Source organism: Schistosoma haematobium, chromosome 1 (genome assembly GCF_000699445.3).
Source record: "Schistosoma haematobium chromosome 1, whole genome shotgun sequence".
Lineage (NCBI taxonomy): Eukaryota > Metazoa > Platyhelminthes > Trematoda > Strigeidida > Schistosomatidae > Schistosoma > Schistosoma haematobium.
Window position 1 is genome coordinate 11,029,228 of NC_067196.1, and position 19,431 is coordinate 11,048,658.

Sequence of the window (19,431 nt, forward strand, 5' to 3'; positions counted from 1 at the left end):
TGGTCTCTGCTGAATGTTACCTTATATCTTCTATTCATATTAAATATATTGTTCTTTCTCTAGCCTAACCTTGTTCTACATCATGTATTGGTAATTGATACGATACAGTGAGTTGGTGTAGTCGATGGTGTGACTTCCACGTAAGATCTTATAGATTAGGCAGTTATATCATGACAAATCTACAAATTTAGGATTAGGTCTATTATTAGAGCAGTGCTAATATCATAGTAGACCATAGTTTTACATTGGTAAGCCCGATTAGAGAAACGCAACCTATTATTGTTAATATTATTTCCATTCTAAATTTCTTGATCTATTTTGTATTTATGTTAACCCAATATTCTAACAGTCCTGATTAATGCTCACATGTATTATCGTAATGTTATATTGGTTAGTTCTCATGACATACTAGCTCGATCGATAATAAAAACTGGTCGTCTATATTAACTAATTAGCTTTGATGGTTCGTTAACAAGCTTTAATAGCATTCACATGCTTCAGCGACATAGACTTGTTTAAGCATCAAGCTCTAGCAAATATGACCTGTAAACAACGCAAATATACATTGACTCACAATGCAGCAAGGGCTAAATAGTTACCTGGATCTAATATTCAGTGTTCCTTATCTTATCACCTCATCCTGTTTTAAACTATGCACTATCCTGTAATATCTTTTCTTCCGACCACTGCCTGCCTAATTTCATATTCTCGAGTTCCATTGCCAAACAACAAGGATGACACTTCTCTAAAAACATACGGTGAGTTTCAGCCATAAGTTTTCTGCAATCATAAGGTCATTTTAGATGGCTCGTTCAATGGTGACCGCACAATTATCTGAATTCATTCGGTTGTTCTAATCCGAGCGAGTGGCAAAAACGTCAACAGCATCAAGCACCCTGGAATTAATTGCCATACTGCATGTTTTATTCTGGATACTTTTGGATCATTACTACTCCTCACGAATGGCGTTATATACGTCGTCCACTGAATAATATACTTTCGAAAATAATTCAGGCGAGTTCAACCATTTTACTGGATGACTTTTTTTGTACCTAACATGTTTATCCTTTCCTGTTGCTTTTACCATATATTTGTAAGTGACCCTAGGCTAAGTGCACTAACTTCTTATGGAATGTTTATAACGCGTCATATTCCTGCCTGAAGTTTCATAAGCAGTCTTAACTTTAAAATTATTTTTCTGGTCATGTTCATTATTTTTCATTTGTCATATACGCCAACAACCTGCATGTTAACCTGGCCCGTACATACGTTACACTATATCTTCATGTCTTCTAAATTTAGAAATAATCTGAATCGCCTTTAACATTTATCAATAAACCCATCATAGTCGTTGTTGCTAATCGTATTTGGGTTTATGGATTGGTTTATCATATTAGCAGCCTAAAATGCGAACATAGTTTAGATAATAAGATTAAAAATTTAGGTACTATCAACTGCACCAGTAAAATAACTAAATCCCTAGGTAGCTGTTGGCTAAACAAATGTTTAAAATCAAAACTCCGTAGCCTACTAGAACTAACACTAAACGAATAGTTCTGAATTGAAATTTATTATTAAATTAGACGTCTCGGATTCTTTAACGTTATAAATTTCTGATAATTTCGAATCACCTAAAGCGACAATACCTATTTTTCCACTGACTAATTCTCAGTCAACACTAAAACTAGTTAAATTCCATAGTTTCAGTATATCGTCATAAAGCATTGTCATGACTTGACAATCACGTAATATGATTGATAAAATTAATGAAACTATTAACAAAATCGGTCAGCAAATTGACTTACAATTATCACTAGTGTTGTTTTTCTTTTATCTTCATTCACTACAGATGATTACAGTATGTTTCTCTATCAGTTGCTCATTCAGTAAATATCTCAAAACCTTGTCAGTCTAATTGATGGTTTAGCGACACAATCATGCATGCAAATAATCAGTATAAGCAGTCGAACAAATCTCCTGCAAACTGAAAACATCAATGTCGAATTTACCCCAACACTGACTAAGGTTCAAGCCATTATCATAGACATGAGTTGGGAGTGTACTCCCCCTGGTTACAACTTATGTTCTCTCTGATAATCACATGAGCATCCCTCACTATTAATCATCTTGTAAAATTTTATTTAGCTAAATACATCTTGCAGCACCACATCACCTCGTAATATGACACAGGCCTAACTGATTTTAATAACTTATAACCACTATATCTCAATTAAATCGTATTCCGCCTTATGATAAACTGCATACTTGCAACTAACTTGTATGCCCAATCAGCCAGCAAGTATAAATATAAATAAATAGTCTGCCGCAGATCAGAACATTGAGTCCAGAGCATGTCTCTTACGAATACACTCATGTCTAACGATTTTTCCTAGCTATCTGTCCAAAATTCATATAATTATCACTCACGCATTTAAATTTTGTCTTGATAACCATTCATGTGTATTAGTAGTATTACTAAATTCTATCACGGTCAAGTAAAAATGAGGTTGAGAAAATCTCCCCGTAACTAAATAAACCGTATCAAACTAACTGGAACACTAGTTGGAATTCTTCTCCACGGTATACTTTTGTTCCTTCAGTTAGCCTACTAATACAGATGCAATTGGAATTCAACTCATATGGACAACTTACCGGCATAATCGTTATTTGATTTCATAATTTAAACCAAAACTAATACCAATATTAACATTTCTACAATATTCATTACTTTAATATTTCTAAACACAAAATACTTACTACCTATACGTTAAGTTATTAACCAACGGTTATTAACACGCATCGTTTTATTATTATTATTGCAATCCCATTTTTTATAGCTCAAATAATCTTCACCCAAATTTTCATTTCAAGCATGTTAAGCATGAGGGCAGATATTTTAAAATTACCACATGTATTTCCCGACCAGATGCTGCCGCCTTCTTTTTTATTTATCTTTCAGCTTATCAATACCCGGAGGATCCTTATTATCCTTGGTAACCTCCGGCGCGCGACGATCCCATCCAATTTGGTATCGACCCAACATCACGTTGATTCTGGTGGGAGAGTAGTGTAGTGGCATTGGACAATAGCCACACAATCCACAAAGCTGTGAACACGAGACTACTCAGAAAATAGATATTCAATATTTAACTCGGGGAAATACCTAACAATGGAGAAGGCGCGGAGAAGGGATTGAATGGACTGGAGTTGATCGAGTGGCATGGCTTGGCCATGCAGGCGTGGTCTCTGCTGAATGTTACCTTATATCTTCTATTCATATTAAATATATTGTTCTTTCTCTAGCCTAACCTTGTTCTACATCATGTATTGGTAATTGATACGATACAGTGAGTTGGTGTAGTCGATGGTGTGACTTCCACGTAAGATCTTATAGATTAGGCAGTTATATCATGACAAATCTACAAATTTAGGATTAGGTCTATTATTAGAGCAGTGCTAATATCATAGTAGACCATAGTTTTACAGATATCCTAAAACACGGGGACAAAAATATCACAATGTATAAAAAAATAAAAAAATAGGGCAATAATATATAAAAATCTCAAAAAGGAACAGACTCACAGTTGCAATTAGGTGTACCAGATCACATTAGGCTCACCAATGAAGATGGTACAGGTATTCAGTGATTGACAACGCTTTTACCAGTAACACCTAATATAACTCGTACCCACGAAGAGAAATCAAAAGACAGAATCGAGGAGATCAGAAGTTGTATTTAACGATTGCCAATATATCGGAATTGTCTGATCTAGTCTGGCTAGCGAGTGCAGTAGATGTTCAGCACGGCGTTTCCACACGTGATCTGATACGGATGCATGACCGAGCGCCTTCAGCTAGGTGATTCCATTAAAACTAATGTGGTCAGCATCCAATCTCGAAAACTTACAGAGCTATTTATTTTGGGGATTTATTTACCGCTGCAGCATTATCTGTAACCATAAGAGGGGATATTTTTCTTTTGCATTATATCACCAAAAAACCCAGAAAATACACAAAAATGCTGGATATGGACCAATACCAGCCCACGGCCCTCCAATGAGTAGTTATTGTGGACATAGATGAATTAGCTAGATAGGCTCGAGGTTGGGGCTTAGAAGTTAATTCTACGAAGAGTATGTTCATGCACATCGGACACGGTAATAGTTGTAATTAAACTATTAATGGTACATCTCTTTCAGGCGTTTAAGAACATAAAGACTTAGGAGTAATAATGAGTCATGACTTGAAAACAACTACGCATCGCAACGCAGCCGCTGTCAAAGGTTTTCGTGCGTTATGGTCACTTCACCGAGCATTCAAATGCATTGACGAGGAAATGTTTCAAATTTTATATCCCACCTGTGTAAGAGCACACATAGAGTACTGTATTCAGGCAGCTTTCTCATGTCTGATAAAGGACACTAACTCATTTCAACGTGTTCATAGTTTGGGAACGAAATTAGTGAAGGGTCTTTCTAAACTGCCTTACGATGGGTGCTTAATCCTTTTTCCCTTGTAGTAACGTCGGACGCAGGGTGACCTTATACTGGAATTTCGTATCTTTAATTATGATTTAGGTGTTAATGTGTCTTATATTTTTGCTCCCTACAGCAATAATAATCTACGGGGTCATAGCAAAAAAGTTCACAAACAGCGATCCCGTTTTACTCATCAAGTAGTCAATAACTGGAACGCTCTACCAGAACAAGTGGTATCAGCCCCATCAGTGAATATTTTCAAGGAGAAGCTGGAACTTCACCGGAAGGCAACCTGTCAGGATGAATACAAGTTTACCAACCTACTATCCTCATTACTGAAGACTGAACGCTTTATCTACGCTACTATCAGTATCCTTGAGAGTGTGTGATGCTCAAGTTTGGTCCCATTAAGTATGAATGGGAAACGTATGGACAGCATATGGTCAATCTCAACTGAATAGTTGTCCATTGTTTTCAGTCCGCGACGCCAGCCGATTACATCCACTCATGTGGAGATACGCTTTGCACTTACAATAACCCAAGCAACCAACAAATATCCCCCGAATACACAAAGTAATGGGGGAAATCGACATTTCCCCTAAATAACCGACGTGAAGGCGAGAAAGCGACATTTCCCCTTCATTTACGCTTTCGTCCGCTTTATTTCCCCCTTTTCGCCTTTATTTCCCACTTATTGGTTGCTTGGGTAATTCACCCCGTCTTGCATTTTACCGATTACCACTATTATTACTGCTGGTGAAACTTTAAATCACCTTATCTTGTTTAGTAGTTCACCCGCATTTCTTACATTTCCGACTACTTAATTATTTCCTCCTTAGTTTTAAGTCATTAAACTAGTATTTTTTCGGTTCCTGTAATCTGGTTTACTTTGATCTTTAATCCCAAGGTTATAATACAGCCAAATTGGCAATTGCCTTATAACGGAATAGCTGACGGCACTAGGATCCTCACTCTCTTAGGACAAAGGCATTGTGCTACATAAATATATTCCCTGTTACTGATTTTTACTTGAATTCAGAATATTTGCAAATGTCACTAATCTTTTGGTTGTAGGGGGGCCTTTATCCACGAATAGATTTGCTAATCTGTTAGGAATTTCAGTCTTCTTGTGCCACTAACGCACACATCTTTAATAATGGCTTTCCAGTTATATCCAACCAAATTTTGCTCAGATGCATTGTGCAGATTTCTCTCAACTTCTCATGTTAGGAACAAAAAAGAAGGTTAGTTATTCGAAAGCTGCTTATCCTGTAACCATTTAGTAAAGTATACGATTAATAAAAATGTGACAACGGTATGTTACCATGCTTTTTGTAAGTGTATACTGGTAAACAGGTTGAAGGAGTACTTGTCCCGTCAGAACGTGAAGGCAAAGTTGTATGCTTGGATGGTTTTGGTGACCCTCGAGATAGAGATCCAATTAGTCGATTGGGTTTAAATATTCGTCACACAGTAAGCTACTATCACGTCACCTGATTTTCTTTGTAGGATGTCCGAATATTATCACAGTTTCTAAGACCTGATGGAACTGTTCTTCCTAGACGTATTTCAGGTATAAGCTGTCGGTCGCAAATCCATTTGGAACTAATGATTGAACGCGCAAGGAAGGCTGGTAAGTTAATTTAAACTTATTGATAGCTTAAGATACTCAATTCTAATGCTGGTAACTTAAGTAGTGAAAGATTATCCTTTCATATGTGTTCATGAAAATATAATACTATGAAACATTCCAGTGCATACAATGTTACCTCAGTGATAATTTTATTTGGCTTTCAATCACGTTACAGGATCAAATCTAAAATAGTATGAACAATCCGGTAATATCGATAGCTCTTACACTAACATTGTAGCTTGAGTTATAGTAATTACATTTATAAGTCGTATATCCTTTTCTCTTTCCTGGAGTATTAGTGTAACATCGCAATGGTTCTCAATCATTAAACCTCAAAGAAGTGCAACTACAACGTAAATGTATTTCACAAAACAGATAGTCGGCTTTTTTTTCGTCAGCTAGGTTCATTCTTTTGAGATTAGTCTATTTGTTTGAACACGTACAAGGAGGTACCAAATATATATGCGCCACACAAATCAAATGATTTGTGTGAGGGCTAGGATACTCTTCGGGTGCCCAAACTGAAGCAGGTAGTTTTCTTAGGGAACTACTCCTTGATCCTTCGACCTACGGGTTTAATCCACAAGGCAGTAGAGCAACGCTTGGAGATGCAGCCCCATGGTAGACGGTGACCAACAATCGGTTCATGCGCCACTTGTTCCCGCAGGATCCCGGAGCCCATGAGCGATATTGATTTGGAATCAGGGTTTTCCAACTCCTCTTGGTGGGTCCTCCGTGTCCAACAGCCCAGTTAAAAGGCTGGACATTTGCTTTTCGTCCTCTCAATTTCGTAAACAACAGTAATGCCGTGAGAAGGCAGTGAATAGGACTTCCTTGGCAGTGGCTGTATACGCGTGGCCATTTGAGAGCATTTAGAGAAAGAGAGCAGACTTTCCCCGACTTTGGCTGAATCATTTAGGGACCGGCCACTGCACAGAATTCACAAACTTATTTCTTATTTACACTAAGTATTACATAGTGATCGGATTAAAGTAATATTTTGTTATTTCAGTTGGGATTTATTTCTTACCAACTATAGTTTCAGAATAGACTGTTAAAAATTCCAAATCTACAAAGTAAGATTATTTTGGGCTAATAAAAGGATTCACAGATATTACGTAGTACTGTTGTAGACTACCAAGTAGCTAAATAGGATTTCAGCTTGTTAAAGTATTATTTATTTTATTATAAGAAATATCGCTTTCTAAAAATTCTTGACCTCGTTTAGGCTTACTACCTGTACAAATCAAAACAAATGGAAGTCACGTGTATGAAAGACGTGGTCCTCATCGATTCAATGTGTACTATGATAGTGAGATGATAGGTCTTCCGAGAGCCTCAAAAAAAGCAGTTAAGTATATCCCTCCTGAGTAATGTAATGAAAATTTACTTGCATTAAAGTGTTTTTAAATTTTTTTCTTCTGGTTTTACAAAATACTTGTTTTCAGAAGATGTTATCGTAATTCAGTGTGTGCCAGATTTGTCTGGATTTTCCTCCCGGTTACTTCACTCTATAGATATTTTTCAAGGAAGTCTTCCATTGTCTCTAGTCTTTGAGATTCACTTTATATAACTAATTCACTAGCCTTTCAGTCCACTTGTAACTCATTAGTGTAGAGACTTAGCTTTTGAAGAGATCTCTATAAGTTTAGATTCCGCTATAAGCATTGGTGTTTTGCCAATTTTCGATAATGCAATGAGAAGACGGAGGTTATCAAAATTATGTGATATATTTCAAACAATGTGATCACATATATACACGTTAAGACATTTTTGTATGAAAACTAAAAAGTCAGCTAGACAGATTTTTGTATACATTATTTTTCTTTGTTACGGCTTATCTTTAATGTGTCGTGTGAGCCGTCATAGGACGTACCGTTTATAGTCCAGTAAACAAAACCTACACATAATTACTATGTACGTTTCCTCATTGTTCTTCATTATCATATGTTGTCGATAATGTAAACAGTCGTATATCGTAGGCTCTCGCTATCTTGTAGCAATATTTAGAAGATATTTAATTACTATTTTAATCTCTGTAGAACTGTTTATTAAACTATCTTGGCTATCGTACTCATAAATATGATTGATTATTGAAGTCATTGACCGTTCACTGTAGCTTTATGGCTGCGATCTTTGAAATTTTAAAAATCAATTAAAAAGCCAGCGCAGAATTTATCAATAACACAAATACAATAATTCAACTTTTGGTTAACACCTTATTAAGTTATTCACTTTATTACCCAACTATTTCATTATTGGACCGTCTAACACCTTTTCAATATTCCCTTCCCTCATTTTGATAGGTACATTACTCAGAGTGTTTTGTTAAGGATTTTTGACGCATATATATATATATATATATATATATATATATATGACAGCACAAAATTGTAATTTCTTGGTCGATTCCTTACATCTTCCATAAATAATAAACCACGAAAAAAACGAGTAAGGAGTAAAAGTTACGTTTAAATTACAAAGTAAATACTCTTGTCCAAAGTTTAGGCGACTAATTTTTTGTCAGAAATAAGATCACTTCGAAATAAACCTAATGTTTACATTGTAAACCGATCAACTTGTGGAAATATGTTTTACTTCTCAATATAAGCACATACAAATAGGATTAATTTATAATATTTATAAGAATGTGCGTAATACTGATGAGGTGATAACGTAGGTTTCAGGCTTTAGACTACACAAAATATATAAATAACTTCATAATATAAAGCCCTGTCTTCACTTTGCCTATCTAGTAAGTACGCATAAGATATATACGATTCAAACAACTGTCTTGTGTATTTTAACAGAACAAGAACAACAAAGTTTTCAGAATAAAACGAACTCATTTTATTTAATGAATATAAACAGCCCAAAATTACAAGTAGTATTGTTATAAACAAAAATATAATATACTTTGGTGAGTGAAGTTTAGATGGATCGTTCAAAATAGGAAAGTTTAAAAGTAGAGAAGATAAGATTACGGTTAGAAATAATCATGTGAAGTAGTTGCATATTAGTTGAGGCGTTCAACTTTTAGTCTAACCTTCCCACAACTATTTCGGTTTGGGCAACCAAGTAGCATCATTAACCCTTACATTTAGAATACAACTCATTCTCAACCACCTGGTAAACGGGTTCATTAAATTTAAAATAGTAATAAAAAAAGGATTTCGTGAGAATAACAATAATGAGTGATTGTGAAACTAATCAAGATAGTTGGAACCAAAATCAAATTAATATGTCAGCATCAATAAGATTATGCAAGAGATAAATAGGTCATTTGGTTACAATCTGTTACGATGTCAGAGAGCCTTATCACGCTTTTCTTCTCTATAAATAGGTCAGACCTGAAGCATTTTATAGTATCCATCTACAAAACGGAGTTAAATTAATGTTGGTTGGTTGTTAATTATTATGAAAACAAGATTAACATCGATTTTATCCGCTATCGATCAATTGCCTGGCAATTGAATTTGGGTAGACTTTACTGTCTCTAGGACATAGAATCCTAGTAACCGGTTAGAAAAACGTGATAAGATCTCTTTTCTTCATTCTTATATACTTGCTACGACAGATACAACTAAAACTGTAACATGAAATTCGGAACACAACATATTCCAGGTATATACGTGTTACTTTTATTTTTTGTGATGATATAAAAACTTGCTTCTCGTTTGTTCCGTTACTTCAATAATCTTATACAGTTTTCGATGGAACGTGAACGAGATAATCTACTCAGTGATTTACAGTAAATGGCAACTATAAATTTATTGGACTATAGTTTACTGCTTTCTGAAGTCTTTTTCTGTGCTCTCGAAAAATTTTATATAATTTCATATAATCCTCTTAGTATTTCTGTACTATGTATTTCATTAATGAAGCATAGTGTCTGGCGCAGTTATCATCTAATTGTCCATCAGTGTATGTTATCACTATATATTATGTGAAATTCTCGTATATATTCACTTCTAGATCGGGTTGTTCTTGAATTGCGAACAAATAACTATTAGATTGTTCGTTGCTTTATAAATTAAATGTGCATTCCAGTGATTGAGTGTGAATCGCCTGATAGTCGTACGTATTTTAGGTTGTAAGTCGTTCCGTATTTTCTCCCTTTTGAGTAGAATAAGGTAGGTTATATGTTAAACAGTGTAAGAGTAGTGATGGTCAGTTTTTAGTAAATGCAACCTGGTGACAATTGGAAGCAGTATAGACTAATAACATACATATAGTCATAGGGATTCTGTTAGTCTAAACGTTAATGTTTCGAATTTCGACTTACGTTACCGAAATATACCTAGTATATGAATTAATTTTTATATTTTCACAGCTGCTCACAGCAGTATTCGTATTAAGGAGTAACATTAGGATATAATATAATAGAGTAGTAGACACTGATAATTTACAGAATTAGGAAAACAGAGATTATAAGTATTAACTTTATGTGCTAATAAATAAATTGAAGTCGTTTGAAGATGGAATTCAAAAGTAGGAGGGTGAGATAGTAATTATAATAAGTGTGGGAACTGATAAGATTAATTATTAAAGGGTTTATATAAGTTTAAAGAATTAGGTAAGTAAAAAGCAGATGAATGAAGGGATAATTTTAGCGTACATGAACTCATTAGTGTACCTGAGGTTACAGAACGAAGTAAACACAATGATAAAAGAGTAATGACTAATAAAAATTATTATAGGAGTTGTGGTGGAGATAGTAAGATTTTCATAGCTTGACTTACAAACTGATCTTAGCTAGACCACCATTAGAAAAATAGGAGGCACTGGACAACTGTTTCGTTTTAGTATAGAACATAAACACTGCCGGATGCCAGATCAGTAGTCTGGAGGTTAGGTGTTCGCGCGCGCTAAACCCTGCGTTCTGGGTTTGATCCCCCGATGCGGGTTGTAGGTGCACACTTCTGAGGACAAAAGGGCTTCCCAGTGCTTCGGGGGTTTACACATGTCTAGCTAAGATTGGTCCTTAACCTGACTGAAATTCATAATACTTGAAGATTTTAATCAAATTACGAATGAGTCAAGATAATGATTGTTATTGTCTGTTAATAATCACATGATATGATCGCCAATTGGAACACCAAATTATTGACCAGACCAATGATACACATATCAGCACGAGCAGCCTAGAGTTAACTCTGAGTCCTTATTGGTCCACTGAGATAGTAGCTTTTCGCCTAACCTAACCGACTTAGTTCAGAACACCAATATCAGCCTCCGTTAAATGAATCATATATTTCAAACAAACCAGATCAGGCCAAAAAGTGGTTGAGTGCGAATACTGTAACTAATAAATTGGGAATATGTTAAGAATCGTAAGTCGTATAATAGTGGTCGACAGGTCAAATAGGAGCTTATAATGAAAGGAATATGAATATAGTTACTTAATAGTCATACAATAAGAATAAATATAAGATAGTAACACATAAATAATTCCTAGCGGTTGATATTCACATTTTCTTCGTTCAGATATAACAATGGTAAGTTGATTACCATCTCTTTCCGGATACAAACCTGATTTAAGTCTTAATTACTACTACTTAAATACAACGAAGAGTAACTGTGTTTGTCCGTAATTTTAGATGATTGGTGACCATTAATTAAATGCAGAAAACAAAACATGGCTACTACTTTGATGAATCTTTACCTGTGTTACATTTTCTCCGATTACTTAGTAAAATGTATGTTTGCCTGATTGATTTCGCAAGATTGTCAAACATTGAGCAAACTAAGGGACTCTTAAAATAAATAAACAAGGGAATTTATTGTTTAGGTAAAATGAATCAGGTATAAGAAAAATCGACGGACCTAAAGTGTCTATTTAATCCCGACAAGTATACGCGGAGTTTTTGGAATTTTCATGAACAATACATTTTACAGATTACGTAGTGACATTTTTATAATATTTACTGAAAAACTAATATAGAAGTAAATATCTTGCAATTTGTTTCGACAATTATGAGCATAATTGTGTAAGTATAAAAGTTTATTTTGCTATTCTTCAAAATGATCTAGTAAGAATGACGCCACATTGCTGAGAAGTCCCATACTAGTTGTCATATGCTTACCTGTTTTCAGCGGTAGCCCAACCGATATCGGCTTGTGATAAATTCGAACTACCAGTATTTTATTCCCAAAAAAACCCTAATCACAATATTCCAAGTGTAAAGAGTATTATGCTTACTACAAATTCGTTTTGTAAACGTAACATCAAATTTCATAAAGTCCAGTAGTTATAAAAGACTATCAATCAACAATTTAGTCACTAACCAAATCAATACAACATTGCATGTTTAATTTTAGAACATTGGTGTCGATCGGAGACTTTAATGTGTAAATTAGTTCATAATGGTTTGTACAAAATATGTGACGGTGTAGCAAATAACAATAAAGAAAAAAGGTCATCTAACCATTGGATATCAAGTGCATAAAATAACAAAGATATTCAACAACTAATATTAAATGAAGAAGAAAGATTTCCCTCTGAATATAGATTTTAATATGCTGGGAAATAATAATCGTACCACCTAGGTCATGATACATTTTATATTTGTCTACATTACCTTAGAGTACGAAGGGTATAACCCATTAAAAGTATGATTATGGTCAATCAATCGACAGAAGACAAAGACTTGCGGAATTGATATTTTAGAAATTGCAACACAGTTTTGTGCGAAATTGTTTTTATCTGGATAATAGTTGTTCAGTAACACAAAAAACCAGTGTTGGACCCATAAAAGAAAGAAAATCAGAGTAGTTTTATAAGCTTGACGCTCAGGTCACTTGACAAATAATTTTCTTTCTAGATAGACCCAACATTAGATATTAGGAAGGATGATAGGTAAATAAAAGCCCCGGGGAAAAGACAGTCATGGTTTTAATAATGCTGCCTATAAATGATATAGAGCTCACTATTAATGCACTTTACAGAATACAACACAAAGACAATCTTCGTAGAATAAAGAAATAAGTCTTTTTGATTAGCGGCATGCTTAATTGTATTCGTTTTTTAATTTGCTAACACTTAAAGTCCGTGATTGTGTCGTTTATTTAAAAGTCAATTCATGTATTGGTTCTCGTAAATATGTTCTTGAAAGCAAATGAAGAGCACATTTACTAAAATTGTACAACCCAACGAAGGCGGTATCAAAAGTACTTTTCTTCAGTTTTGTTGATGAAAATTTATGACGTTCGTGTCTACTAACAGTCGCATTGCATATTATCGTTCACCTAATACGAATTAACAGCATGATGCACTTTCAATTTCGTCTATTGTCTTTCCTGGTGTACGTGATGGTCTATTGTTGACTGAGTTCCTAAATACGTATTGGACAGTACTGGGATGGTTTAGCCCGTTCCATTTTCCATACATCTACATCTAACAAAATTATTATTATCTCTGTTAGTATTTAGAAACAACTGATTTGATGGTGAAATTAGAACTACAATAAACTTACTTGACCAAATAAATCATAAATTAAATGTTACGACGCGTGGTGTCGCAGACTGACACTGATAAACAAGCGCCGAACTAGCTCTTGAGAAAGAAGACGAGTGGTGAAGAAGTGGGTTTATTTATTCATATCAACACATAAATATTGGTACAAAGGGGCAACAAGTAAAATGACAATGAGAATGTGAAAAGATACGAAATGCAAAGCGCGTATAAGAAAAAAGAGAACAAAAACGGAAAAAAAATTAGTGTATGATAGTGAGACAATAATAATAATGAGAGGTAGTTCGGTTAGCGAACGTACAACCAGAAAGAATTCTTCCAGTTAAAAAAGTTACGTTCATTTTTTATGAAGAAATTAGGCGAAAGTTACAGCAGTATCGCCACTGGCTTTTATACTGAGTCATGTCTGATAACGTCTTAATCCACTGTGTTGCACCATGTTCGGGACCCCGACCAGGGAGTCGTGAAGGTCCAACAGAAGCCAGTCCTGTACAGCTTTCTTTCATACCATGACACTGTCATACACTAGCCCCCAAATGCCCTGGTACGGCCGAGAGTGGGGAGAGTCCGCTCTCCCTCTCCAAATGCTCTCACATGGCCACGCGTATACAGCCTCTGCCAGGGAGGTCCTACTCACTGCCTTCTCGTGGCGAGGGTGTTGTTTACGAAAATGAGAGGACGAAAAGCAAATGTCCGACGCTTTAACCGGATTCCAAACCAATGGTGCACATGGGCTCCAGTATCCTGAAGGAACAAATGGCGTATGAACCAATCGTTGGTAACCGGCTACCATGGGACTGCATCTCCTTACGATGCTCGATTGCCTTGTGGATCAGACCTTCATGTCGAAGGCTCGGGGTGTGGCCTCCTAAGATAACCACCTGCTTTGGTTTGGGCACCATGGCAGTATCACAGCCCTCACACATATCAAATGAGATTTGTGTGGTGCATATGTATTTAGTGCCTCCTTGTACCAATATCTATGTGTTAAAATAATAAAACGCTAACCATCTCTCCGCTTTTTTCCAACCAGTCCCGGCGCCCGCAAATAACACACGACGTGGAATTCTCTTGGACGACATTCGTAGAACATGTCGAAGCCACCGAAGTCTGTTTCAAGATAGTGATACTAATTGAATTGTCGTCGCTGTGTCCGTACACAATGCCGAACCTCTGCATTACTGACATGGTGTTACCAGTGGATGTCAGCAATGCTTCGGAGACAACGATGGTCAAACACAGAGAGTCATCTAACATCCTCAACTCAGAGAGTCCAGGTTTCACAATCATAGAGCAAAACTGTTCTCACCGACGCGTTGTAGATCCGACCTTTTACAGCCAGACTAACATCACGAAGGCGCCAAATGTGGCCCAGACTGGCATAAGCCACTCTGACCTTCACTATACATGAATTGATCTCATCACTCAGGCCACGAACAGCACCTTTGCAGCTACTCAGATGCATGAACTCCTCAACTACTTCTATCTGCTCACCATCCAGGGTGAGTACAGGATTAGAATCCTGCCAGTCTTGTAGAAGTACTTTGCACTTCGAAGGTGCAAAACACATACCATACCTACGGACACTAATTGCCAACTGATTAAGTGCAGATTGCATGGCTTGGGCATTATCGCACAGCAAGGCAATGTCATCCGCATACTGAAGGTCGAGAAGTCTTTCTCCGGGCAATAGATACACACTGCCATTCCCTACATTCGTCAGAGCTATTTCTAGAACATCATCGACAGCAAAGTTGAAGAGGAATGATGAGATCCGGGCAACCCTGTCTAACACCACTGTTTGAGTGGGAAAATGGTGAGAGGTGGTTGTATCCCTTCACTGTGCCTGAGGTGTTTGTATATAGGGCTTTTAATATGTTAATAAACTTCTCAGGTACACACTTCTTCAATAGACAATCCCAGTGAATAGTCCTGTCCAACGAATCGAAGGCAGCTCTGATGTCAAGAAACACTAGGATTGTTGGTCGGTGATAAGTATGACGGTGTCCTAACATTTGGCAGAGAGTGAGGATATGATCGATACATCCTCGACCAGAACGAAAACCAGCCTGCTCCTCGCGAGTCAATATTTTCTCCGGTTTTGAACAATACGAAGTCTAACGGAAGCTAATTGTTTGGACGCAATCGGAAGTAGACTTGTCCCCCTATAGTTGTTACAGGAAAGACGTGAACTCTTTTTAAAGATAAGGACAACTATCGACTCATCCCACGATGTCGGAACACTCTCTAATCGTCAGACGTTTGTAAACAACTCAGTCAGTTCCTTAACCAGAAAGTCACCACCATCTTTAGAAACGCACTGCTGATTCCCATACTAGGGTGAAACGACCATCCAGTGCTTCCAGGTTTTCCATGGCGCTCTTGCTTCAATTGACTCATAAATTCAATTAACAAATGACTTCAATCTCCACAAAACTCCGCTCCGATTATTATATAATTCACCAGAGTACAACTGTGAGCAATCCTAAGCATTATTGGTATCCTCATTTGTTGACGGAGTTGACATGGTAAAATTACCTATAGACTGGTATGCATACACGAGTAAGTTGTAATAACATTTAAATGTATATTTGCAGTATCCAACCCACACATCTGAAGAGCTAGATGTGCTGGAGGCATACGGTAAATCCTACTACCATTTTGTAGGTTCCAATTGTTTTTTATTACAATCCAAGTGGACAAATTACCGGTGGTTATGTCACCCCGACTAGAAATGCAGCATACATTGCATGGGACAAAGCTCAAAGCCAACATTGGTAACTATCGATTTAGAATGGTTTGGAGTCAGTCTATATTATTTCAAACACTCTTGTTACACTGTTTCTTCTTCAAAGTTTAGCAGTCTTATGGTTAGTCAGATTGACATATGTAAGCAAACAGATGCTGTCGAGAACCAATAGATATTGTAAGTACCAATTTACACACATTATTCACTTATTCAAATGAACTTTGTTCCGAGTTTTTATGGTTGCTTAATCTGCCCATAGGCTGCAACAAATTTTCCATATAACTTTCAACTAGACAACAGTATACAGATTAGTGCACAAAATTTACAACGGCGCATGGTATTTTCAGTTAGTTGCACACATTTTATTTATAAATCGGATATCCTTTGAAAGTAAATTACAATCAAGATGTAAGCTACGAGAAGCTTCAGGAGAAGAATGCTCATATTACGTTTAATCCCACGATGATGTCAGTTCAGTTCATAAGACAAAGCTTAGAAAGTAGAATTAAACAATGAATATACGGACAGCCAGAAACCGTGTGACCCGTCAGCCAAGGCAGTGTTTCAGTGGCATATTCCACTAGACTTTCTATGTTTAGGAGCTCTAATCAACGATTATGGCCTATATTAGGACGGATCGTTGTCCCAAGGATTAGTGACGTGTTCATGATAGTGTTGTACGGAGGGAATAATAAACCGGCAGAATTCAACGAATTTTCTGCTGACACAATTTCTGAAACAAAAGAAATGAGTAACGTGGGTTTGTTTAGTGCTAAGTTTAATAAATAAATAAATATATATATATATATCAAGTTGTCCGCTGTATGAGTGACACGCCTACTCGTTTTGCTGTTATGTAACCATTTAATCACAACGGTAAGGCAGGTTGCGACAGGTGTACTGTATTTGGGAGACGGCTTGAGGGGAAGATGACTTTTCCAAATGGTGAATATACGTTAAAAACGGACGATAGCTTTCGTCATCAGACTCAGTCTATTCACCATCAAGGCCATTCGATTCCCAAAACGCCTTCAATTAGTATGATCATAACTTTTCTTTTAGATCCTATGCACATGGTGTACCTCGGTGTCACAAAAAAGCTAGCTAATCTTTGGATAGAATTCTCACATAAAAGACTGCTTAACATGAACTGATGTTCAATTACGTTATAAATAATTTAACATCTGGTTGCGTAGCAAGTACCCCTTCCAACTTTCAGCGTAAATACCGTACACTAGAATTCGTATCGGTATGGAAAGCTTCGGAATTTCCCATCTATATTTAGGCTCAGGTATTCCGCAAAAACATTGCCGCAACCTTTGTATTTTAATTTCCGGCGTTTACTGTCATCCATTTATCTGCTTGCACACCCTAAATTATATAATACCGGAGCTGGTCAATATCCACCTGCAAAACTGAGACCGACCAGATGACAATTGGTCAGTTCTGAGACGTAAAGTCATTCACGAATTCGGTGAGTAAAATACATAAACTATAATTTATAATGGATGGTCTGCATTCTGCAAAGGACGTGTTAGTTTCCCTCCAAATACTGGATCCTCAACGGATGAAAACACCTTGTTACTCAACACTGAGAAGCCCAAGAGGTCAGTACAATAATCTTACTAACATTTCGTAGAGGTGTAGTGAAGCATAAAGAAAGATTTTTGTACAATTCAGCAGACATGAATGTGGCCGAGATGCAGGCTGGAAATAGCCACGTACAATATCCGAAATTTCGGTTGTTTGACAGAGTCACCTCGCTAATTACCAAGTACGTTTCATTACTATTTAGATGTTAATGAAGTAGTTAGACACAATTAGATACATCACCGTCAACATTAGAATCTGAGCGCGTAGGCTGTGCTTTTGCAGCCGAGTAAGTCACCTAAACGATCAAGTGAAGTTTTTCAGATTTGATAGGTTGCATACAATGATGCAGGACATGTCGTCAGCTATTACTGACTTAAATATAAATATAAAGCTGCTATTGGCGAAGTGAAAATAACCTTGGGTTGAGATATCGTACAGTTTCGCAAGGTCTTTTTCGTTGACAGATAACGACAACAAGCGATTGGTTAATGCACCTGAAGTTTAAATAGTAGATATAGGTTACTTCGTATGCAGCCGTAAAACCGGCATTCTGAAGTGCTCGTTTTGACGAAGTGCCAAGTAGTGTGAAATTACTGGCAATCTCAGGTGCCATAAGGTACGACAAAACATATCGCATTTAGGTTTAAGGATCATTATCCATTAACCTCGTTAACATGGCCATCTGTTATACGAACAAATTATAAAATTAACGTGGTTGACTTACAAATCTGTCCCTGGTTTTTTGCAGCGAACCGGTGTCAAAATCTGCAGTTCCTATTTAGATGACAAAGAGAACTGCTGACTTGATAGTCCGCAATCGAGCTGACGCGGATGCTCGCGGACACTGAACTTCGCTAGTAGCAGCTTTATATTTATATTTAAGTCAGTAATAGCTGACGACATGTCCTGCATCATTGTATGCAACCTATCAAATCTGAAAAACTTCACTTGATCGTTTAGGTGACTTACTCGGCTGCAAAAGCACAGCCTACGCGCTCAGATTCTAATGTTGACGGTGATGTATCTAATTGTGTCTAACTACTTCATTAACATCTAAATAGTAATGAAACGTACTTGGTAATTAGCGAGGTGACTCTGTCAAACAACCGAAATTTCGGACTAATGAAAGCAAGTTAGGTTTTCCCATGAAAGCTTCGTATTTTATTTCACCGTCTGTTAAAAGTCGATCTATGAAAGCCAAGGACGCTTGACAAGTTAATAGGTTCTCTACGTCTACGAGCTCTCTCAGTGACTTTAAGTGAACTTGTATTGGTCTATCAAGGTAATTATTTAAAATAAACATGAAAAACAGAGAGCACGTCACTTACTTGTGTCACGTTAGATAATTGTGATTTCTACCAAGCATGTCAGAACAGTTTAGTTAAACAAAAAAATCAGTGTACATGCGTTTCAGCCAAATCACTGTGTCCGTATTTTGTTAATCGTGTTTATAACAGTAGTTTTGTTTTCTTATTAAGTGGTGCGTTATGTTGTCGACGTTTAT

The 19,431-nt window shown here is 36.5% G+C and overlaps 1 protein-coding gene across 2 annotated transcripts; it reads left to right on the plus strand.

The window, feature by feature from the left end:
* Window positions 1-4,814: 4,814 nt before the first annotated feature.
* Window positions 4,815-8,409, plus strand: MRPS18A_1 (mitochondrial ribosomal protein, S18A; the record flags this gene model as incomplete). Of its 2 annotated transcripts, none has more annotated exons than XM_051209952.1 (5): window positions 4,815-5,722; window positions 5,762-5,793; window positions 5,835-5,951; window positions 5,988-6,111; window positions 6,144-8,409. In XM_051209952.1, 5 exons carry the CDS (start codon window positions 5,635-5,637, stop codon window positions 6,155-6,157), a joined length of 375 nt encoding a protein of 124 aa, XP_051073131.1. In that variant the 3' UTR covers window positions 6,158-8,409. The 2 variants fall into 2 exon arrangements, with proteins under 2 accessions (XP_051073131.1, XP_035586039.1); XM_035731526.2 differs by having other exon boundaries at window positions 5,635-5,722; window positions 7,340-8,409.
* Between the last annotated feature and the right edge of the window lie 11,022 nt (window positions 8,410-19,431).